General features: G+C 39.1%; 1 protein-coding gene and 1 long non-coding RNA gene across 2 annotated transcripts in view; one reads left to right on the forward strand and one right to left on the reverse strand.

Annotated features, from left to right (window-relative positions):
- Positions 1 to 4684: 4684 nt before the first annotated feature.
- Positions 4685 to 5023, forward strand: LOC309972068 (protein BEX5-like; the record flags this gene model as incomplete). The annotated part of the gene is made up of 1 exon (XM_082855501.1): positions 4685 to 5023. The coding sequence occupies one exon, from the start codon at positions 4685 to 4687 to the stop codon at positions 5021 to 5023; it is 339 nt and encodes a 112-aa protein (XP_082711627.1).
- A 3918-nt stretch (positions 5024 to 8941) lies between these two features.
- The window catches only part of LOC309972131, a 107379-nt gene continuing 91537 nt past the window's right edge, over positions 8942 to 24783 (reverse strand). Inside the window, exon 3 of the long non-coding RNA XR_014326785.1 lies at positions 8942 to 9105. This is a non-coding gene — a long non-coding RNA (uncharacterized lncRNA). The remainder of the gene's footprint in view (positions 9106 to 24783) is intronic.

Below are 24783 nucleotides of genomic sequence, written 5' to 3' on the forward strand. Positions count from 1 at the left end.
GTGGTCCTATCCAATCTTAACCAGCTCAGCTCAAACTGGACACAGCTGACTCCAAGTTCCTAGAAAACAACTCGGGCAAACACCTTCTTGTTTAGGCTACACGCCTCTTGGAGGACATGCAAGTCTTTTTCTTTTGTTTTGTTTTGGCTGCGTTGGGTCTGCGTTGCTGCACGCAGGCTTTCTCTAGTTGTTGCAAGCAGGGGCTACTCTTTGTTGCGGTGCGTGGGTTTTTCACTGTGGTGGCTTCTCTTGTTGCGGAGCACGGGCTTCAGTAATTGTGGCACGCAGACTCAGTAGTTGTGGCTCATGGGCTCTAGAGTGCAGGCTCAGTAGTTGTGGCACATGGGCTTAGTTGCTCCGCGGCATGTGGAATCTTCCCAGACCAGGACTCGAACCCGTGTCCCCTGTATTGGCAGGAGGATTCTTAACCACTGCTCCACCAGGGAAGTCCCCATGCAATTTTAAGAACCACCTTCATTAGTCAAGGCAGGTGAAATGGATTTAACCCAGGTTTCAAGATGAAACATGTTTGCCATCTGTTAGAACTGTCCATGACACTCACAATACGTCCATAGACCAGCAGCATCAATATCACCTGGGCATTTGTTAGAAGTACAAATTCTCAGGGCTACCCCGAGACCTGCTGGATCAGAATTTCTAGGGGTGGGACCTAGGGATCCGAGTTTAACAAGACTTCCAGGTGATTCTGATACATACCAAAGTGTGAGCAGGCTACTTGAATGTTCTGCACATCAACACACTGGGTTTGCTCAGAGGGCAAAATGGTGAAATGAACAGAAACTAATGTTTATGGAGGACCTACTGTGTCCCAGGCACTGTTCAAAGTGCTTCTCTATACTTATGATCCTTTGATGTAGATAGTTCTTGATAAATAGATGCTAGATAATAGATAGATAAATAGCTAGACAGACAGGGAAGGAAAGAGAAAGACGAAGAAAGGAAGGAAGAGAGAGGGAGGGAGAAAGAGAGAGGGAGGGAAGGAAAGAAGGGAAAAGAAGAAAGGAAGGAAGGAAACAAGGAAGAAGGAAAGGAAAGAGGAGGAAAATGTAGGGGAGGGGAGGGAAGGGAAGGAAAGGAAAGAAAACTAGATTTCAGGGTTGTTATGTAGCTTTCATGCAACTGGTGAGACATTGACTCAGAACTCAATCCCCAGTGTAATTTCAAAGTCCAGCTTTTTTTCTTCTTTGTTCATTCTGACACACTAAGCGGTACAAGTAAGCAACCAACATGTCTATGCCAACAAAATTTAATTAATTGTTTGGGCCAGAAAAAAAAAAGTCACTGGAGAAATTAGATAGTTCACTGCTCTCTTCACAGAATATCATTAGTCACAGAATCATAATGAACCAAAAAGTCATCCAATTTCTAAAATCTTGGAATAACTTTATCTGCCATGAAATCCAGAGAGGCTGTGGATAGAAAAGCATTTGTCAATGCAGAACTTGGCCATTAGAGCCAGAAGAGAAAGTTTTGGTCAGAACATTGGGACTGAGAATAAAAATTCCCAGTCACTTTAAAAATTTTTAGTAGATTATGTGCTATGTTTTCTAAAATGAGTTTCCAAATAGAGTTTCAGGACGAGGTCTGAACAAAATATTCTTGTAACTGTTGCTTTTCCCTGCACATTTTCTTTTTGAATACTTCTTTTTTTGGCCAGAAAGAATTTTTCTTGTGCCTGACAAAATAAGGAAAATGCAAACTAGACCAAAAATAATGTACTCTCAAAAATTACTGTATGAATGTATTTATTTTGGCTGATAAAAACATTTCCATTAAATCCAAAGTCTTCATTTCAGCTGCTTTCATTGGAACCTGTGTGTGATCAGGTAGGAAGGAGACTAGTGCATTTGCACATTGAGGCAAAACACGAAGATCCCATGGAGCCGACAGCCCTGTCGTTGGTGGTCACGGCCCGAAAGTGCTCGTGTGGCCTGAGGGGCCAGTGTCCAGCCAAATGGCGTGTCTTTCCTGTGTAGGATGAAGGCCTCTGGTTTTCCCTTGCTGGGATCATTTGAGATCCCTCAATGATTATAGCATCCGGAGGGCAAACTTGAACAAGTCAGGCATCACATCAAAAAGGACAAATTGTCTCTCTCCCACTTGACTGTCATGATATTCATGTGACCTTACTCCTAGGGGTCTCTTTATCTGAACCATGTGGCTGGGAAAAAGAATCATGAATTCTCTTCAGGACTAGTTCATCGGAAGCTATTGATGAATTTTTCTGTGTGGTTTATTTTACCACATCCAATATTCTGAGAAGTTTTCTCTTCTTTTTTTCCCTCCTGGTTGTGGTTGTTTTGCAGGTTCTTATGTTTCTATAGGTTGTTTTAGAGCTCCCATTCTCTGCTGAACGTTGATCAAAGCATGAAGTGCAGACAAAATACATTATGCTCTTAGAGCCAGGTTTCCCAATTCTCAAATGTCAATGCTCATTGTTTCCATGAGGTTTTCTGTGGTGAGTGACAGAATTTCTCATTTTATAATATAGTCTTTTGTCAGTCACTGCACGGGTTGCTCTCCTGTAGCGCTCAACAAGTACTTTCCGGCACTTTGTGTGTGTGGCTGCATGGGCACAATGTGCAGCCGCCAGGTGAAAACAGGAGCAGAGAGTTCAACTCACACGTGTTTCGAATTCTCCATTCAACTGAAGCTTGCAGATAAGGTACTTGGTATCTCATTGTCCAGAAGACACACCCATCATTCTCTTGATACAGATGTGTGCTTAGTATTTGTGAATAATCACTAACATCGTAGGTGGCAACTCCAGCAATTCAGATGGAGGGGCAATTTCCTAGACAAATAGCGTGCCAAGGCGGCTGTCTCCCCGCTGCGAGAGGACTGGGATTCGTGCCATCCCCAAATGTAGCCCCACCTCTGTCCTCAAGACAACGACTCATCGTATGGGTTTGCGCTATTAAGCAAGACATTTGATTCAATAAATTCAATAAATATTTACTGAGCCCTATATTCAGCATTCTTGATAAACGTAATGCAGTGGGAATACCTGACCTCAGGGAGCTTCTAGTCCTGGAAATTGTAGCAGAGGCAAGGCACAGTTACAACCTAATCATAGTTTCCAGGAGGACAAACTTTCTTTAGGATTCAAGATGACAGATGAGGAGCATAACAGCACCTAGGAATGAGCATTGCATGTTGTGCTCTCACTGAGCCAGAGAGGATGCTAAACTCTTTATCTCCTTCTGTGTGTTGTTTACTTCAATCCTAAAAAGCAGCCCCCAAACCAAAACCAAACCACAACAAACAAAACTTTACATATATTACTATTTTTATATTACAGTTGAGGAAAATGAAGCTCAGAGACATTGATCACATGAACACCCTGACCACTCACCGAAGCTGGAGCTTGGCTACGGTGTCTGCACCCTCTCCTTTTTTATTCTGGACATTTCCAGTCCCCAAACTGGCAATTATAATGTTGGTATTTTGATAAAGAGAGCTATTTGGGGAAAGATATTGGCTAGCTTGATCTTTTATAAAGGATATGAGTTATACATATGAATTTAATGCAAAATGGAAAGAGGGGAATCAGTGAACTGACAGTCATATCATAATAGCAACCACTTAAAAGGGCACATTTTATTAAGCCAATATCTAGATACTTACCATTTAAATATTCTATGTAAATTAACCTTTCTAATCCTATAGCAGCCCTATTATCCCCATTTTACAGTTGAGGAAACCTTAGAAATTAAAAAAAAAAAAACTTTCTGAAAGGAGGCAACAACCAAGTAAAATTGGAAGCATGTGTAATAATTAGCCAGATAAAACGATTAGAATAAGATGTGTGTGTCAGGAAAGCTTAGAAAATGCTGCAGTAATAAATATCTCAAAATTCTTAAGGGCTTAAAGCAAACAACACAGGTTTATTTCTCCTTTACACTTCATGTCCATCTCAGGATACGCCCTGATTCAGGGACTGAAGCTGACATATATACTCCACTCCCTGGAATGTAGCTAGTTGCCATGGCAGAAGGAAGGGAGATGGAAAATCGCACATCTGGTCCTAAAAGCTTCTGCTTAGATGTGACACACGTTGCTTTTACTCACCTTTCATTGGTCAAAGCAAGTCACACGATCATGGTTAACTTCAAGGAAGTAGGGAATGCTATCCTACTATGGAACAGGAGGAGAATATTTAGAAATGGTGGTGAATAGTACTAATAACTGCCATGGGGAGAGACCAGAAGAATATTAATAAAGTTCTACGTGAATGGGAAACTATAAACATTTTGGTAAACATTTTGGTAATGGAAGCAGGGTTATGAAGGTCTTTGTAGCCACTTTTATAAGCTTGGACTTTATTCTGTCCTAGGAGAGCTTTGGGGGCTGTAAGAAGAAGAATGATTGTCAGCTTTTGTTTCACACAGGTCATTATGGCTTTGGTGCAGTGGATAAATTTGAAGAAGTCAAGACTAGAAACAAGAAACTCAAGTAGAGTCCTTAGTCGTTTGTGGCTGTATGCCGGCTCGCTATTGCCTTGAAGACGGGCGAACCTGTCCCCAGGAAGGAGGAAGTCGTAGAAGCTGACCCAGATTCTTGGCAGGTCTTTAGGTCCGTTGGTGCAGCAGATTTCAAGGCTACGAGAGGAATATTGCTTCTGATTCCTGCAGGAAGAAGAAGCAGGAAAAAAAATCTCAAGATGGAAAATGTCCCCAAGGAAAGCAGAGGAGAGGAGCAGGTTCCAGTGCAGAATGAGGAATCCCGCCCTTTGGGAGGTGGTGAAGGCCAAGAACCTGGAGGAAACATTAGAGGGGAATGGGCTCCACCTGCCCAAGATTTTAGAGAGGATATGCCCAATAGGCTTGTCAATAACATTGACATCATAGATGGAGATGCAGATGATATGGAAAGGTTCATGGAGGAGATGAGAGAGCTAAGGAGGAAAATTAGGGAGCTTCAGTTGAGGTACAGTCTGCACATTCTTATTGGAGATCCTCCTCACCATGATCATCATGATGAATTTTGCCTTATGCCTTGAATGCTGAGGTTAATAATCGTATACCCCCCTGCTTCCCAAACTTGCATTTTCTTGATGTACCCTTTACTGTGAACCTTTTGTGTTCTGTCATTTTTCTGATTGGAGATTTAATTTTCACTTTTGACTTAGTCTGTAAGTTTTTCTGTCAGCAGGGGAGATTTTATCAACTTGCATGGAAAGATGTTTATTGCATATTGTAAAGCTAATAAAGCAGTTTAGAAAGCAAAAAAAAAAAAAAAAAAAAAAAAAAAAGAAACTCAAGTAGAACAGAATTAAAATTATCAGAAACTAAACTATGTTGGAGATAGTAGATGCAGAGAAGACAAGATTAATAAAAGCTTAGGAGTCATAACTGAAGGAACTTGTTGATTAATTGAATATGGAAGACTAGAAAACTCTCAGGTTTAAGATTTGGTGAATGTTGATTTATTAAATGACAGGGAATACGAAAGGAACAGGATTCAGGGTAAAATGTTCTTTGCGTATTAGCCTGTGGATCTCGCAAGACTGGAAATGTCTAACAGGTATTTGTAAATAGGAGTCTGAAACCTGGAGAAAAGGTCATGGATAGAGATTTAGTTTTGGAAATCACTAGGATACAGAAATAGTTAAAATCCTGAGAGTAGATGACAGTCCAAAGAGAAGCTCTGTCATGAAAAAAACAGTGAACCAAAGATGGAACTCAGAAACTCCAACATTTAGAAAAGAGACAAAGGAGGAGGAGTTCATGAAAGCGATAACGAAGGAATGGACAGGGGCCAAAGTAGGGAGAAAGAGAGAATTCAACAAAGTCAGATGCGTCAGTCGATCCTGAGAGATAAATTCTTAAAGTGCCCTTTGGAGTTGGGGATAATTGAGGCTATTGATACACTTTAAAAAAATATTGAAGTATAATTTATATACAAAAAATTTCACATAGTTAATGCACACAATTTGTTGGGTTTGGCATATGCATACACCTGCAAAGACATCACTACTATTATGATAATAGACATATCTGTCACCTCCAAAAGTTTCTCTGTGTCTCTTTTAATTTTTTTGTGGTAAAAACACTTAGCATGAGATCTACTCTATTAACAAAATTTTAAGTGCACATTGTAGTACCACACTACAGGTGCTATGTTGTACAGCAGTTGGTATACTTTTCAGTTATGCAAGTTGCATAAGATCTATTGATACACTTTAATAGAACATATCCGTTGATTGATTTAGAAAGAGTAAATTTCAGTGGATTGAGGAGTGATTGGGTAGTGCCAGAAGGAAGACAGTGAACACAGACCACTCTGTCAAAAAATTTGACTGAAAAGAAAAGGAGTAATAAAGTAATACATAGATCAAGTCAGGAGATTTCCTAAAGTTGAAGACTCTTGGGCAAATTTATGTTTATAAGCTACGGAGAAAGAGATGGTGATGTTGGGAGTATAGGAGATAGAGATGCAGAACAAACAAATGATATCCTTATTTCCTAAATACTCAACAATTCTAGTTTTGATAAATAAACACTTTACTATGGAATTTGAAAGGGAGACTTTACTCTTTCAAGAAAAAAATCAATATATACAAAGCCATAAAATCCTTATGAAAGACAGAATGGTTCAGTGAAATGAGTTGGAGCTTCAGAGGCTGAAGGTTTTTCATCATGTCCAGATGATTGATTTACTGTATAATTTGGGCAAGTTATTTTAATTTCCATTGGCTAAGAAGCATGCAAATTTTAGTTAACTCAGGTTGAACTTATCTCTCTGTCTTGTTTTTCACATATGTAATATAAATGTAAGCCAACCCCTGAATAACTAGGAAAGGTAATTAGCTAGGATGTTTGCAATAAAAAATATTTTGCAAACAAAAAATACTGCACAAACGTTTCTTGAAAACATGTTATTTTACATATAATTTCAAACCACTTTATGGTATATCCTTTTTTTGCGCCTAAAAGCTTAGTTTTGAAAAAAAAATGATAATGGTGGAATTTCAAAGAGTGGAAAAGCATGGGAGTTATTTATAAAGGAGTCAGGGAAACCATAATCAAGAATTCTCTTGAATTTATTTCAAACACCACAGGTTAGCAGATCCCAGCAGCCCCATGAAAACCCTGAAATAACACCTTTGTAGCCATCTGGTTCAGACTTGCTTTATGATATCTCCATCAGCAACTTGCCACTATGAAGCGGGGCAGCCCTCTTGTTCTTGCTTAGTTTGCAACCTGTATGCTTGTCATATAAGCTACACGCTGCAATGTAGAAGGAAATTATTTTTTGCTGTTCCTCCATACTTTAGTTCACTTTCTAATTTAATGGCTGTTGAGCATTTTTCATCCCTGCCTGGATGCCAGCCTGGCAAGCTTCCTCTCAAAGCTGTGGGGATACAGCCCTTCCTCTGCTTGCAATTCTAGCCTTCATTTGAAACAAGAATTTTAAAACTGTAGTTCTTATTCCTGTGAAATGTATTTTCAATTGACTGTTGGTGGTGACTTTGAGCACTGGGTTGAGACAAAGTTCCAACCCAATAGGGAAACATATGGTGATGAAAAATTGATGTCTAGGAAATACCTGGCAGTCCAGTCGTTAGGACTCCATGCTTTCACTGCCAAGAGCCCCGGTTCAATCCCTGGTCGGGGGATCTAAGATCCCACAAGCCGCCTGATGTGGCCAAAAAAAAAAAAAAAAAGATTTCTACAGTGGGTGTTGAAAAGGAAGGGGCAGAATGACATCAGGTATTTACCATCCCCACTGTCGGCCCACACTTTGGGATGTAGCATCTATCACTGGGAGCTCTATTCCTAATTAGGAATTCTAGCCCTAATTATCAAGTGCTTTTCTGTCTTGTTGCATGTTCAGGGAACTTTATCCCCACATTGCCCTATTTCTGAGTCAGTCAGTAACCCTCAGTAACTGGGCTGGACCTTAAACTATGACAAGCCCCTGTCATATAAAAAGCCTTGTGCTAACTATTACATGAGAAAAAAGGATTAAAAAGCGAAGGTTCTTGTCCATATGCATGAATTGTTTCAGTTTGCTTTCTTCTTTGGTTTACTTGTTGTGACTACTTTTCAATTCACTTCCTGTGGTGGGTTTTTATGTGGTTGTCTACCTGTAATACCATTATTGTAAGCTGGTTCTGCAGAGGGAGAAAAGAATTCATAAGAGCCACAATCTTTATCTTTACCAAATGGAAAACAATCCCTACATTCGAAACAGTATATTATGAAATAAAATACACTGGGACCTAATTAAACTTAAAAGCTTTTGCACAGCAAAGGAAACTGTCAACAAAACAAAAAGACAACTTACTGAATGGAAGAAATATTTTCAAATGATATGATCAATAAGGGATTAATATCCAACATAGATAAACAGCTCATACGATTCGACATCAAGAAAACAAACAACCTGATTAGAAAACGGGCAGAAGAATTGAAAAGACATTTTTCCAAAAAGGAAGTGCAGATGGCCAACAGGCACATGAAAATATGCTCAGCATCACTAATCATCAGGGGATGTCTGCCAATTTTTTTTTTCATTATAAAGGTATGCTTTTTCCTAAATGATTAATAAGTAATCTTTGGGATAACATTTTGGTACTGTGTGAATATTACACTCCCCAACACATTTTACCCAGTGGTTTTAGCATGCATTGACGATCCTTGTCTGAGCCACATTGGAGACTGCAAAATAGTGATTTCCTAATTTTATTATTCCTTCTTCATTTATTAGCTGGCATTCTTTTGTGAAGAAAAGACCTCCTTTTTTAGTATCTCTATGGACCCACAGACGGTTTAAAATCCAATTGTTTTTTTTTTTCAATTTTTAAAATTCCCAAATGGTCCCATATTTGGCCCTTCATGCTTGTTGCTTTTCCTTTTGAACTGTACTTACCATTCTCTGCACACTTTCTTTGCTTTCTGACATAAGATGTTCCAGGCTCACCTTGTACATTCTCTGTTTCTGATCTGGAATCAGCCATTTCTCCAGGGAACATTCCTTCCTTTCAGTGATGAACAGTACTTTGAAACCAAGGTCTTGGCGCTGGTACGTTCATTACCTCTGGGTAACATTGCTTCTGGGCCTCTTCAGTGGACAGAGCTAGGAATGTATATATTTTTAAAATCATGAGTTCATGCTGGTAACTCCACTTCAAATCCAGACCTCAGGGGTCCTGACCTTCCCCATTCCATATTTATATACTGCTTTTCCCACAATGAGAAACTTGAATCCTAATACCACCAATATTTACTCATTTGCTTTATCCTACAATAGACACACACACACAAATAAGAACCAACAACAAACCTGCAAGTAATGTTCATGATGTTTTTGTTTTCCTGTACCCTGAGAAAAATATCTCATGAAGGGTATATATTGGAGAAATATGTTGAAGAGTTATTTGAATAACCTTTTTATAAAATGTGTGTTCGTGTTATCACAGTAGTATAAAATTGTGTTCAGTTTTTTCTGATTGAATTAAAGATTAGGGTGTTTTCATCCCCTTTGGTATAATTTTATTTTTTAATATGTGAATATTACATGGCTCAAAAACTCTCCAAACTATAAAAAAGTTGTTCTCAGAGGAGGCTCATATACTATCTTTTTTATTTTTTTAACATCTTTATTGGCATATAATTGCTTTACAATGGTGTGTTAGTCTCTGCTTTATAACAAAGTGAATCAGTTATACATATACATATATCCCCATATTTCCTCCCTCTTGCATCTCCCTCCCACCCTCCCTATCCCACCCCTCTAGGTAGTCACAAAGTACCGAGCTGATCTCCCAGTGCTATGCGGCTGCTTGCCACTAGCTATCTATTTTACATTTGGTAGTATATATAAGCCCAGGCCACACTCTCACTTCGTCCCAGCTTATTCTCCCCCGTCCCTGTGTCCTCAAGTCCATTCACTATGTCTGTGTCTTTATTCCAATCCTGCCCCTAGGTTCTCCAGAACCATTAAAAAAATTTTTTTAGATTCTATATATATGTGTTAGAATATGGTATTTGTTTATCACTTTCTGACTTACTTCACTCTGTATGACAGACTCTAGGTCCACCCACTGCACTACAAATAACTCAGTTTCGTTTCTTTTGATGGCTGAGTAATATTCCACTGTATATATGTGCCACATCTCTTTATCCATTCATCTGTTGATGGACACTTAAGTTGCTTCCATGTCCTGACTATTGTAAATAGAGCTGCAGTGAACATTGTGGTACATGAGCTTTTTGAATTATGGTTTTCTCAGGGTATATGCCCAGTAGTGGGATTGCTGGGTCATATGGTACTTCTATTTTCAGTTTTTTAAGGAACCTCCGTAATGTTCTCCATAGTGGCTGTATCAATTTACATTCCCACCAACAGTGCAAGAGGGTTCCCTTTTCTCCACACCCTCTCCAGCATTTATTGTTTGTGGAGTTTTTGATGATGGCCAGTCTGACTGGTATGAGGTGATACCTCATTATAGTTTTGATTTGCATTTCTCTAATGATTAGTGATGTTGAGTATCCTTTCATGTGTTTTTTGGCAGTCTGTATATCTTCTTTGGAGAAATGTCTATTTACGTCTTCTGCCCATTTTTGGATTGGGTTTTTTGTTTTCTGATATTGAGCTGCATGACCTGCTTGTAAATTTGGAGATTAATTCTTTGTCAGTTGCTTCATTTGCAAATATTTTCTGCCATTCTGAGGGTTGTCTTATTGTCTTGTTTATGGTTTCCATTGCTGTGCAAAAGCTTTTAAGTTTCATTAGGTCCCATTTGTTTATTTTTGTTTCCATTTCTCTAGGAGGTGGGTCAAAAAGGATGTTGCTGTGACTGATGTCATAGAGTGTTCTGCCTATGTTTTCCTCTAAGAGTTTTACAATGTCTGGCCTTACATTTAGGTCTTTAATCCATTTTGAGTTTATTTTTGTGTATGGTGTTAGGGAGTGTTCTAATTTCATTCATGTACATGTAGCTGTCCAGTTTTCCCAGCACCACTTATTGAAGAGGCTGTCTTTTCTCCATTGTAAATTCTTGCCTACTTTATCAAAAATAAGATGACCATATGTGCGTGAGTTTATCTCTGGGCTTTCTATCCTGTTCAATTGATCTATATTTCTGTTTTTGTGCCAGTACCATACTGTCTTGATTACTGTAGCTTTGTAATATAGTCTGAAGTCAGGGAGCCTGATACCTCCAGCTCCATATTTCTTTCTCAAGATTGCTTTGGGTACATGGAGTCTTTTGTGTTTCCATACAAACTGTGAAATTTTTTGTTCTAGTTCTGTGAAAAATGCCAGTGGTCATTTGATAGGGATTGCATTGAATCTGTAGATTGCTTTGGATAGTATAGTCATTTTCAAAATGTTGCTTCTTCCAATCCAACGACTTGGTATATCTCTCCACCTGTTTGTATCATCTTTAATTTCTTTCATCAGTGTCTTATAGTTTTCTGTGTACAGGTCTTTTGTCTCTTTATGTAGCTTTACTCCTAGGTATTTTATTCTTTTTGTTGAAATGGTAAACGGGAATGTTTCCTTAATTTCTCTTTCAGATTTTTTATCATTAGTGTACAGGAACGCAAGAGATTTCTGTGCATTCATTTTGTATCCTGCTACTTTACCAAATTCATTGATTAGCTCTAGTAGTTTTCTGGTAACATCTTTAGGATTCTCTATGTATAGTATCATGTCATAGGCAAACAGTGACAGCTTTACTTCTTCTTTTCCAATTTGTATTCCTTTTTATTCCTTTATTCCTTTGTATTCCTATTTCTTTTTCTTCTCTGATTGCTGTGGCTAAAACTTCCAAAGCTATGTTGAATAATAGTGGTGAGAGTGGGCAACCTTGTCTTTTTCCTGATCTAAGAGGAAATGGTTTCAGTTTTTCCCCATTGAGAACGATGTTGGCTGTGGGTTTGTCATATATGGCCTTTATTAGGTTGAGGTAAGTTCCCTCTATGCCTACTTTCTGGAGGGTTTTTATAATAAATCGGTGTTGAATTTGGTCGAAAGCTTTTTCTGCATCTATTGAGATGATCATATTGTTTTTCTCCTTCAATTTGTTAATATGGTGTATCACATTGATTGGTTTGCGTATATTGAAGAATCCTTGCATTCCTGGGATAAACCCCACTTGTTCATGGTGTATGATCCTTTTAATGTGCTGTTGGATTCTGTTTGCTAGTATTTTGTTGAGGATTTTTCCATCTATGTTCATCAGTGATATTGGCCTGTAGTTTTCTTTCTTTGTGACATCTTTGTCTGGTTTTGGTATCAGGGTGATGGTGGCCTTATAGAATGAGTTTGGGAGTGTTCCTCCCTCTGCTATATTTTAGAAGAGTTTGAGAAGGATAGGTGTTAGCTCTTCTCTAAATGTTTGATAGAATTTGCCTGTGAAGCCATCCGGTCCTGGGTTTTTCTTTGTTGGAAGATTTTTAATCACAGTCTCAATTTCAGTGCTTGTGATTGGTCTGTTTATATTTTCTATTTCTTGCTGGTTCAGTCTCAGAATGTTGTGCTTTTCTAAGGATGTGTCCATTTCTTCGAGGTTGTCCTTTTTATTGGCATATAGTTGCTTGTAGTAATCTCTCATGATCCTTTGTATTTCTGCAGCGTCAGTTGTTACTTCTTTTTCATTTGTAATTCTATTGATTTGAGACTTCTCCCTTTTTTTCTTGATGAGTCTGGCTAATGGTTTATTAATTTTGTTTATCTTCTCAAAGAAACAGCTTTTAGTTTTATGGATCTTTGCTATTCCTTCCTTCATTTCTTTTTCATTTATTTCTGATCTGATCTTTATGATTTCTTTCCTTCTGCTAACTTTGGAATTTTCTTGTTCTTCTTTCTCTAATTGCTTTAGGTATAAGGTTAGAGTTGTTTATTTGAGATGTTTCTTGTGTCTTAATGTAGGATTGTATTGCTATAAACTTCCCTCTTAGAACTGCTTTTGCTGCATCTCATAGGTTTTGGGTCATTGTCTTTTCATTGTCATTTGTTTCTAGGTATTTTTTGATTTTCTCTTTGATTTCTTCAGTGATCTCTTGGTTATTTAGTAGTGTATTGTTTAGCTTCTATGTGTTTGGTTTTTTTACAGATTTTTTTCCTGTAATTGATATCTAGTCTCATAGCATTGTGGTTGGAAAAGATACTTTATACGATTTCAATTTTCTTAAATTTACCAAGGCTAGATTTGTGACCCAAGATATGATCTATCCTGGAGAATGTTCCATGAGCACTTGAGAAGAAAGTGTATTCTGTTGTTTTTGGATGGAATGTCTTATAAATATCAATTAAGTCCATCTTGTGTAATGTATCATTTAAAGCTTGTGTTTCCTTATTTATTTTCATTTTGGATGATCTGCTCATTGGTGAAAGTGGGGTGTTAAAGTCCCCTACTATGATTGTGTTACTGTCAATTTCCTCTTTTATGACTTTTAGCATTTGCCTTATGTATTGAGGTGCTCCTATGTTCAGTGCATAAATATTTACAATTGTTATAGCCTCTTCTTGGATTGATCCCTTGATCATTATGTAGTGTCCTTCTTTGTCTCTTGTAATAGTCTTTATTTTAAAGTCTATTTTGTCTGATATGAGAATTGCTACTCCAGCTTTCTTTTGATTTTGGAATATCTTTTTCCATCCCCTCACTTTCAGTCTGTATGTGTCCCTAGGTCTGTAGTGGGTCTTTTGTAGACAGCTTGTATACGGGTCTTGTTTTTGTATCCATTCATCCAGTCTGTGGCTTTTGGTTGGAGCGTTTATTCCATTTACATTTAAGGTAATTATCAATATGTGTGTTCCTATTACTATTTTCTTAATTGTTTTGGGTTTGTTATTGTAGGTCTTTTCCTTCTCTTGTGTTTCCTGCCTAGGGAAGTTCCTTTAGCATTTGTTGTAAAGCTGGTTTGGTGGTGCTGAATTATCTTAGCTTTTGCTTGTGTGTAAAGGTTTTAATTTCTCTGTTGAATCTTGATGAGATCCTTGCTGGGTAGAGTAATCCTGGCTGTAGGTTTTTCCCTTTCATCACTTTCAATATGTCCTGCCACTCCCTTCTGGCTTGCAGAGTTTCTGCTGAATGATCAGCTGTTAACCTTATGGGGATTCCCTTGTATGTTATTTGTTTTTTTCCCTTGCTGCTTTTAATATGTTTTCTTTGTATTTAATTTTTGATAGTTTGATTAATATGTGTCTTGGCATGTTTCTCTTTGGATTTATCCTGTATGGGACTCTATGCATTTCCTGGATTTGATTAACTATTTCCTTTCCCATATTAGGGAAGTTTTCAACTCTAATCTCTTCAAATATTTTCTCAGTCCCTTTCTTTTTCTCTTCTTCTGGGACCCCTATACCTTGGATGTTGGTGCGTTTAATGTTGTCCCAGAGGTCTCTGAGACTGTCTTCAATTCTTTTCATTCTTTTTTGTTTATTCTGCTCTGTGGTAGTTATTTCCACTATTTTATCTTCCAAGTCACTTATCCATTCTCTGCCTCAGTTTGTCTGCTATTGATTCCTTCTAGAGACTTTTTAATTTCATTTTTTGTGCTGTTCATCATTGTTTGTTTGCCCTTTAGTTCTTCTAGGTCCTTGTTGAACGTTTCTTGTATTTTCTCCATTCTATTTCCAAGATCTTGGGTCACCTTTACTATCATTACTCTGAATTCTTTTGTAGGTAGACTACCTATTTCCTCTTCATTTGTTTGGTCTGGTGGGTTTTTCCTTGCTCCTTCATCTGCTGTGTGTTTCTGTGTTCTCTCATTTTGCTTAACTTGCTGTGTTTGGGGTTTCCTTTATGCAGGCTGCAGGTTCATAGTTCCTGTTGTTTTTGGTGTCTGCCCCCAGTGACTAAGGTTGCTTCAGTGGGTTGTGTAGGCTTCCTGGTGGAGGGGACTGGTGCCTATGTTCTGGTAGATGCGGCTGGATCTTATCTTTCTGGTGGGTAGGACTGCCTCCAGTGGTGTGTTTTGGGGTGTCTGTGAACTTAGTATGATTTTCAGCAACATCTCTACTAATGGATGGGGTTGTGTCCTTGTCTTGCTAGTTGTTTGGCATAGGGTATCCAGCACTGTAGCTTGCTCGTTATTGAGTGCAGCTGGGTCTTAACATTGAGATGGAGATCTGTGGGAGAGCTTTCGCTGTTTGATATTTTGTGGAGCCAGGAGGTCTCTGGTGGTCCAATGTCCTGAACTCGGCTCTCCCACCTCAGAGGCACAGGCCTGACACCTGACCGGAGCACCAAGACCCTGTCAGCTACACGGCCAAGTACGTGGGGAGTTTCTTGCCTTTTGGGAAATCTGAGGTCTTCTGCCAGTGTTCAGTAGGTGCTCTGTAGGAGTTGTTCCACATGTAGATGTATTTCTGACGTATATGTAGGGAGGAAGGTGATCTCCACATCTTATCCTCCACCATCTTGAAGGTCTCTCTCTGAGCCTCATATACTTTTTAATTCCTGTCACCACTCCATTCTTCCTCCTTCTGCCTTCAAATAGTGAATGATTTATATTCACTTCTAGTTCCATCTTCCTATCTTTTTCTCTATATATATACATATATATATATACATGTATATGTATATATATATTTACTTACATATATATAAAGGAAAAACAACTTTATATCTGTGCAGATATAGATGTAGAAAAATGGTAGCAGACTCTTAGGCACCTTGTATTTTTTCACTCCATACCCATTCTCAGAGATGATCCTCATTCTTTTTTTATAACTTTGTCATAAAATAGTACTCCATTGTGTGGATGTAGCAGGGTTTCTTCAACCTGCCTCCTATGCATAGACCTGGGTGGTTGGTTTCCTATATTTTGCAGTGAATAACCTATTATATATGATTTTTTGGTATCTGTAGCAGTTCATCACTTGGGGTAAATTCTTACAAGTGGGACTTCTGGGTCAAAAAACATTCTGATGGATATTGCTGAACTCTCCTCCATAGGGGTTGTATTAAAACTTTTGAATTTTAGGAATAGATTTTTTTTTTTTAAGTTTTCCAGGTAATTCTGATGTGCAGTCAGGTTGGGAACCGTTGGCCTAGATTGTCAGCAATTGTAAGACACTGCAATTTAATTTTCCTACGTTTGATATTATCTAGGGCTAAGGAGTAAACACTGTGTGATAGCTGAATAAAAAATATACCTCATGCTCACTTTAAAAGGGGTTTTGCCTGTTGGGAATAACATATACACACTACTATATATAAATTAGATAAACAATAAGGACCTACTATATAGCACAATGAAGTATACTCAATATTTTGTAATAATCTATATGGGAAAAGAATCTGAAAAAGTATATATATATATATATATATATATATATATATATATATATATATATATATATCACTTTGCTATACACCTGAAAGTAACACAACATTGTAAATCAACTATACTTCAATTTAAAAAATATCAAACAAAAAATAGATAAATAAAAATAAAAAAATAAAATGGGTTTCACCTGTTTGGCATCATTTTAGTCTCTCTCTTTTTTTTTTTTTTTGGTATGTGGGCCTCTCACTGTCGTGGCCTCTCCCGTTGCAGAGCACAGGCTCCAGACGCGCAGGCTCAGCGGCCATGGCTCACGGGCCCAGCTGCTCCGCGGCATGTGGGATCTTCCCGGACCGGGGCACGGACCTGTGTCCCCTGCATCGGCAGGCGGACTCTCAACAACTGCGCCATCAGGGAAGCCCCTGGCATCATTTTAGATACCTTACTGATATGGCAATGTCCAATCTGGACTGATACCTGTTTAGGCATCAGCAGGGAGCACTTCTAGGGTACCCAGCATCCTAGTTGAGTAATTCCCGTTACTATTCGTCCAAACATTAGTGTCAAAATGAAGTGATAGAGTCCAGGTACCATATTTTATATGTTCTAAGACATTCTTTTTTTTTTTAATATCTCCGTAATCAGTTTGCCTCTTACAGTTGATAATATATCATGATGAAATCGGCAGCTTTTTTTTCTCTCTTAAAGAACAGTTTCTAGTAACTTTAATACGGAATTTTAGGAATAAGAGGGTAATAGTTGAAGAGAATCAAAATGGAATTCTAGGCAAATTATATGCATACTTTCTTAGTGATCCTGGACATGTATGTAACTAATCAGAGTAGAGAATAATGTGGTCAGTCTCCAATGTCTCTGTCCTAAACTCAGTGACCTGGGGTGAAAACAGGTAGTCTTGGTTCCCTCATTCCTTTGCCTCAGTGGTCCAGCCTTCTGTTTTCTCCCCTTGACTCTCAAGCTGGTCTCTGACAATCGGTTATGGGGCCTTGTGGGCTTCCTCCCTTTGCCCCAGTGTCTAGTTATTTATAAGAAACAGGGCTGACTGTCTTTACCCCTAAAAATATTCTCTGCCCCAGCCACCACTTTATCACTTTTTCTCAGCCAGATGCTGTGCTCTTCACCCATGTACAGAGCCATCTGCACGCTAAGGCCAGCAATGGTGTTCCTAACCAGGAAGGGATCCCAGCCTTGCCTCAAGGGTCAATAGTCCCCCGGCCATATCTCCCTAGTAGAGCTAACCACCTGTGCCTGTCTGCTGTTCTGCATAGTGCCCCCAACACAGCGACCACACAGTCCCCATGACTGGCCTCATAGTGGACACTCATTCTGGTCCAGTGCTCAGGTCTGCTCTACCACCACTAAGAGTCTGCGGTGATAGGAAGTCTCCTTGCCTACTAGGTCAAAAGTCTCAGACAAGCCAGTTATGCGTGTTCCGTGCTTTCGATAAGAAAGAGTTCCTTGACAGGTTTCAACTACAAAGACTTCATCCTAAGAATAATCAGACTGCCTTTTAATTCCACTTTTAAATTTCCCTTATAAGATCTGCCCAACGTAGATGACAGCTAAGCAGATGGAATCGAGCCTCTCAGAATTCGGAATTAACGTTTTTCACCAAGAATTTTTTTTTGTATGACAGATTTTTGAAGTATGCTTTGTAATAGTTGTTTTTGTCTTTGTCTTTGCTGTTGTTGTTTGAAGCAGTAACCCAAAGCAGTTGCCCATAGTATTTGGAATCTGATTATGGAGTTATAGGAAAAAAATTGTTTATGACAGTATCTAGGAAAACAAAATACTACTTCCAGTTTTAAATGTTAGTTGAAAATCTTATTTGAATTTAAATTTGTCAACCCCACTCACAGTTCATAAAGAATTTCAATTCAATGTCTATCTTGAATACAATCTAATTGTTTCCTTAATTGACTCAGCCATATTTTATGAAGTTAAATCTAGTGTTTTTGGAGATAAAAATGTTCTTTTGTATGTGGAATCCCTTAAGGGCCTGGCTGTCTTTCTGATGGTCACTGGGAACACAAAGGGAAATAAAACATTGTCCCTGTCATCATTGAAATTCAGTTTAGTGGGCAAGTTCACGCATAAAGATATACTCATAGCAGATTGCAGGGACAGAAATAAAGAGAGAACACGAAGGAAGAGCAACTACTAGAAGAGTAAAAGGGGAAGTTTCATGGAGGGAGTGCCAGGTAACAAAGCCTAAAGCACGGGTAGGAGTTGGCCAGGTAAAGCTGGGAAGCTTATGGAGGAAAGGATAAGAAAATATTCCAGGCAGAGGGAAGCCATGTAGGAAGGACACAGACAGAAAAAAGAATTGTGTAAAGAAGATGCTGGAAAGTAAACTGTAAGGCATGGAAGAGAAAGGGAGAAAACCAGAGAGACTGGTTGGAAACCAAGCAAGACACTTGAGACTTTATCTCATTTCTTAAGGATCCTGAACACAATTCTGTGAAGCCAGGGCCTTACTAATATCTGTGGAGGCTTTATTATGTGTCAGTCCCTCTCCAGTCAACAGAGTAGCTGTCAGCTCCTGAGGGGTGGTATGGAAGTGAGTTTTTTTAAAGAGATCAAAATTACATACAGGGAGGCTGGTAAGTGTTCAGACAGACTCTCATCATTATGGACATTAAGGCTAACATATTTTAATCTGCTTTTGGACTCTAACACCTGATAGTTAAAACTAACCAAATTCCTGAGTTACTAAACCTCAATTTGTGTTTTTTGATGTCCTCTTATAGCAGTGTCTCTAATAAGTTATAGCTTCACACTTGTGTGTAAGCAAGTTAAATGCAAAATATGTAAATAACCAAAAGAAAATCCAGCTGTGGGCTTGAAAAGGATACTTTGGGTAGGTGTTCACTCAGAGGAGGCAATGTGTACAAATGCAAATACAATTGTTATAATAGATGATGAAAGATATTATCATAGCAGTCACGCTAATGACGATGTCAGAAAGAGAATATGACTTGGGGGGTGTGTACAAGAAATTTCCTGGCACATTTACTTTTAAGTGAACACCAATAAGGGCAGACATACAGGAATGACTGAAAATCCATCGGGGTTGAGCTGAAGATATACTCTGGGTTGAATAGATGTTTTCTTTTTGTTTGTTTTGTTTTCCTAGCCCCATATGGTTGGGATAGTGAAGAAATTAAAAAAACCCTAAGTTATTCATGACTGAGAGGGCAAGAAGAACTATGATAAGTCTCTGTTTGTAAGCAACAGAAAACCCAACTCTATCTAGCTAAAAACCTAAAGGAAGTTTATTGACCAATGTAATTGAAAAATACAGAGACAGGGCAGCCTTCAGACATAATTCGACTTTGACACTCGTGACATTGTTGTGAATGATTTTCTCCATTTTCTCCCTCTGGGCATCAAGCCTATTTTTAGGCTGGTTCCCTTACTATAAGTGCTAGAACTTTCCGGGAGCAAACGCTTCAGCATATATTTCTGGGACAGGAGAAACAACTTCTTCAGCAGTCATGGACCGAAAGTCCTGAACTTCACTTCTATGAGGCTATTGTCAGCCATATACCTGCCCTTGAACCACTGGCTATGACCAGGGGATAGTCAGATGCTGATTGTCTTGGGCTGGGTTCTGTATCCATCACTGAACCAAAAACTTTGACAAGGAGATTCCATTACTTCAATTGACTCAGATCAATCAGAGCCCACTCCTGGTAGTCTTGGTCAGGTTGCTCAGCAAAGGGCGTCCATGCGGACTGGACTCCAGCTCACTATCTGCTTTCCAAGTTGTGCACTCTGGCATTGGGCTGTATTTTCTGGAAGCAGGACAGTCTTTTTATAATTCTCATAGAAGCACAATCCTATGGACTAATAGGTCTGTGTCTACCCATCCATGGCAACTTATATTTTTTCCATTGCACATGGAGGTGGCTATGGATTAGCAATGGCCATGACCCTGGATTTGAGGGCTCAATCCCAACTATATATATATATATATATATTTTATCTTGCCTATTTGCTCCTTCAGATCCAGGCTCCACCCTGCTATTTCTCTAAGAATCTGACCTGTGTCAACAGGTTCCCTGTCCTTTGAACCCAGGTGTCAAGCTCAATGATAAGTTCACTCTGGACTGGCCACATCCTTCCACTATAGGCCAAGCTCTTGCCAACAGCCTTCTCTACATGTGTCTCTCTGTCTCTGCCCTTTGTCTTTAGGTTCTGGGAACTGCTTATTCCCCTTGCCTCTTCAGCCCCAAGGTGGCATCAATCCCTCCTCCTGACCCTGTTGTTCCTAGCCTCCAGGTGTTTGTGGTCTCCTCACCTTGTCCTGACCTTTATAGACAGTAACTCTACTAATCTCTCTTCAGAGGCCCCTGGGGAGTATCTTACTCATGGAGGAGTATCTTGCTGAGTGATGGAATGAAGCCACAGTGCCTTCAGTGCCCCATGGTCACCTCTGTCACCTTCTGGTTCCCTGGAAAAACAAGCTCAGTTGGTCCAGGTACAAATCCAGGTACAAAGGGAAAATTTCATTTCATAATGATCTTTACTTAAAATGCCAAAGGTCTGGAAGTTTGAGAAAACTCGAGAAAGACATAGTTCTACATCAGGATATTTTACTCTAAAGTTGGAGATATATGCATCTTTTAAATTACACGGACTAGAATGCTGAAATGTTCCAGATCACTTCTGGTGAGAGGCCACATTTTATAAGGCCAAAATAAGAAAAGAAGAAATGAAAGAGCTCAGAAATCTCAGGAGAGCTCATCCAACACTCTGCCTTTATCTTAGACCACACTTCTGTAGATGATGGCTCTGTTAACTAGGATTAGATACACCAAAATGGGGGAGTTTTTAGCTGAGAAAAACAGATGTCACAACTAAGAAAAGGAATGCACCGTGAGTTTGTCTCGAAGTCTGTTCTGTGACGCACAACTTTCTTGAGCCAAAATTTTAACGTGAGCAAACAGTTCAGTGCTGCTCTTAGCAGAGAACCATAAATTAAAGATAAGCAATGGTTCAGACTTTCCAAGGCCTTGACTTAGAAGTAACTCTGGAATCCCAACCAAATCATCATTTGGTTAAGCAATTTGGCATTTTTCTATTTTGAGGCATTAAACTATAATTACAAGTCATTCTTATTTAATTCCAAATAAATGTCCCTAGAGTAGGTACAACTAGGGAAGTCTCTTCCTTTTCTTTAAAAGAAAAAAGGAAACAAACAAACAAAGAAAGAACAGCAAATAAATAAGACGAAAGAAAAAAAATTGCAAAACAAAACTTGATGAAGCTGGAAGATTGTGTATATGGTATGTTTTATATTTTGATCAACATATAAAATTGATTTGCTAGTACATCAGAAGGACTCAAATACTCAAAAGGTAATCTGGAGGTGCCTCTCATTGGAAAGAAGGAAACTAAAGTTCCTCTGACAAATCCAAATAAACAAGGGTGGTGATAATTTACCCTCCTTACAATCAAATTTTTCCTTTAGTGTTTTCTTAGTTGGAAGTGTAAGTTGATGTGAGGGGTGGGGAGAGGAAGAACAGAAAATTGTTAATAGTAAGTAAAAAAGAAACACAAGAAACTCTGCAAGTCGAAAGGAAAGGAGATGTGGGCCTAGAGGAAAATGACTTATCTTCCTTTTCAACTGGCCATGAGCAAATCCCATTATAATACGCCAGGAACCCAAGAAAAAGGTTTCTGTGCTGAATTATGTGAGTCTACCTGAAATCAGAGTGATGGGTTAGGACACTTCTCTGATCCTTCCAACTCCTAATTTATTCATTCAGTGCCGCTTCTTGAATAACTATCGGGGCAACTGTGCTACTTTCTAATGGGGGATATGTAAAAGAATAAAATGTAATTTATGCTTTAAGAGAGCCCATAATCTAGAAAGGTATTCATACACTGCTTAGATAAACAAAGACTAGCTTCGTTTTCTATCCCCTATCCAATGTTCCTGTAAGCTCAAAGTCTCCTCTCCCCACCCCACCTTACTAGTCTGGGTAGCAGGGGAAAAGATATGTACTGCCAACCAATGGTTTCTCTACCTCCTCCAGTTCAAATGGTCTGTTTTGATTTCAGATCTCTTTTTGAGGTTAAATATTCCCATGAATTCTAAGTTTAAATCCTTATCATGGTGGCCTTGCCCTTCTTCCTTCCCAAGGTGCTGTCTGTCCTTATGGTTCCTCTTGGCATTGGGAGGACGTCATGTGGTCTCAGGTTGGTCTTTTGCTGTTTTCTGCGGTGGGGTGGCTGGACCAACCCTTGGATCCACTAAGCTCAGGTCTGCTTTGTGGGGTCACGTTGCTGAGCGGCAGGTCGAAATCTGCTCCAAAAGTCAGCAGCGAGGGAACGCTTGATCTACACATGACTGGACACATTTCCTTTCCGGTCTACCTTTGTGGTTTGTGGAATTCGTAGAGGCTAGCATGGTGCCTGACCAGAGTGGTATTGGGTACATATTTATACTTTAGTATCATGGATCAATTTTTCTGTAGTCTTTTCAATGAGAAGTCATATGTTTTTAAAAAGCCTATGTACTGCATGGGAATTCCCTGGCGGTCCAGAGGTTAGGACTCCATGCTTTCACTGCCAAGGGCACAGGTTTGATCCTTGGTCAGGGAACTAAGATCCTGCAAAACGCCTGGAACAGCCAAAAAAGAAAGAAAGAAAGAAAGAAAGAAAAAAGATCGTACCACCTTTCAAATAAAGTTCTCAAAAAAAAAAAAGCCTACATACTGTATAGTAGGTGTTCAGTACATGCTGGGTTCTACTCTGCCTTCCACTCTTTATAGTAATTAACTGCTGAACAACTAACTGTTTTCCACTTTCTAAATGGAAAAAAAAATCAGCAAAATATTTTCTCACTTCAAACCAGCCAAGTCATAACATACGGGGTTCCTATCACATACGTGAAATGTACATTGTTTTAGTAGTCATATCAATACCAGCAGAAAGGTGTTAAAAAATCCTCTAAGAATTAACAAAACCCAGTAGGAACTTAAACTCTCAGTTTGTTAAAACTTAAGTTGCTTGATTATTTTCAGCATTATACTTCATATGTGTTTGCATTTTAATTTCGTATTTATTCTTTAAGCATCAATAGAGAACATTACAAAGAAATTTTACTCATGATCGTTTCAGACAAAACCCAGTTGTTTATTCCCAGTTTCCTTATTGTCTGTAACTATATAATTATGTAAAATATTTATAAATATGCATTTACACAAAGTTGCAGTAATAAGATATATACACTTTCAAGTCACTTTTTTCTCTTAATATTAAACATTATTTTCTATATTGCTAATTGTTATATGTATGATTTTAATAATGACATAATATTTCATCAATTAGAAGTTCCCTCATGACATATTTAGGTCATTCCTTAGTTTTTCATGATTATACGTAATATTACAATGGCCACTTTTGGGAACATGATAGAGATTATTCCATCTCCTTTTTTTAAAAATTTATTTTTTATTTATTTTATTTTCGGCTGCATTGGGTTTTTGTTGCTGCACGTGGGCTTTCTCTAGTTGCAGCGAGCAGGGGCTACTCTTCATTGCGGTGCATGGGCCTCTCATTGCGGTGGCTTCTCTTGTTGCCGAGCATGGGCTCTAGGCATGCCGGCTTCAGTAGTTGCAGCACGTGGGCTCACAGGCTCTAGAGAGCAGGCTCAGTAGCTGTGGCGCATGGGCTTAGTTGCTCTGTGGCCTGTGGGATCTTCCTGGACCAGGGCTCGAACACTTGTCCCCTGCGTTGGCAGGCAGACTCTTAACCACTGCGCCACCAGGGAAGCCCAAGATTATTCCATCTCTTGACTGATTTCTTAGCAGTTAGTTTCCCAAGAAGAGCTCCCTGAGTTATAGAGAATGAAACTGGATCATTTTGATCTGTACTCCTGGGCTGTCCTCCAAAAGGATTGTGTCTACAACAATGTGTGCAGGATCCTGCTTTCCCGTGCTGGCCACTGCTAGCACCAGTTCACGTTTCATGGACTAGTCTTTTTTTCTGGCATGACTGGCTCTTCTTTTATCAGGAGCCTTCCATTTCATTTTAAGTCAGATTTGAAATCTGTTTCTTCTGCAGTTAGTAGAATACTCTCTTTTCTTTCTCTTTTTACTTTAAGCATCTCATTTTCAAGTAGAGCAAAGAGCAGAGGTCCCCAACCTTTTTGGAAGCAGGGACCAGATTCATGGAAGACAATTTTTCCACGGGGACTGGGGGTCCGGGGGATGGTTCAGGCCGTAATGCAAGCGATGGGCAGCAGCAGGTGAAGCTTTGCTCCTTAGCTGCTCGCCTCCTGCTGTGCGGCCCAGCTCCTAACAGGCTGGGGACCGCTACCGGTCCTCGGCCCGGGGGTTGGGGGCCTGTGGCAAAGAGGATTAAAGTACCTTTCACAGAAAACAAAGGGATTTTATTTATTTATTTATTTTCACACACACACACACACACACACACACACACACTGTATTTTAGTTTTACAAGAGATAAATCAACTGACACC

Source organism: Leucopleurus acutus (genome assembly GCF_964270905.1).
Source record: "Leucopleurus acutus genome assembly, chromosome: 15".
Taxonomy (NCBI): Eukaryota; Metazoa; Chordata; class Mammalia; order Artiodactyla; family Delphinidae; genus Leucopleurus; species Leucopleurus acutus.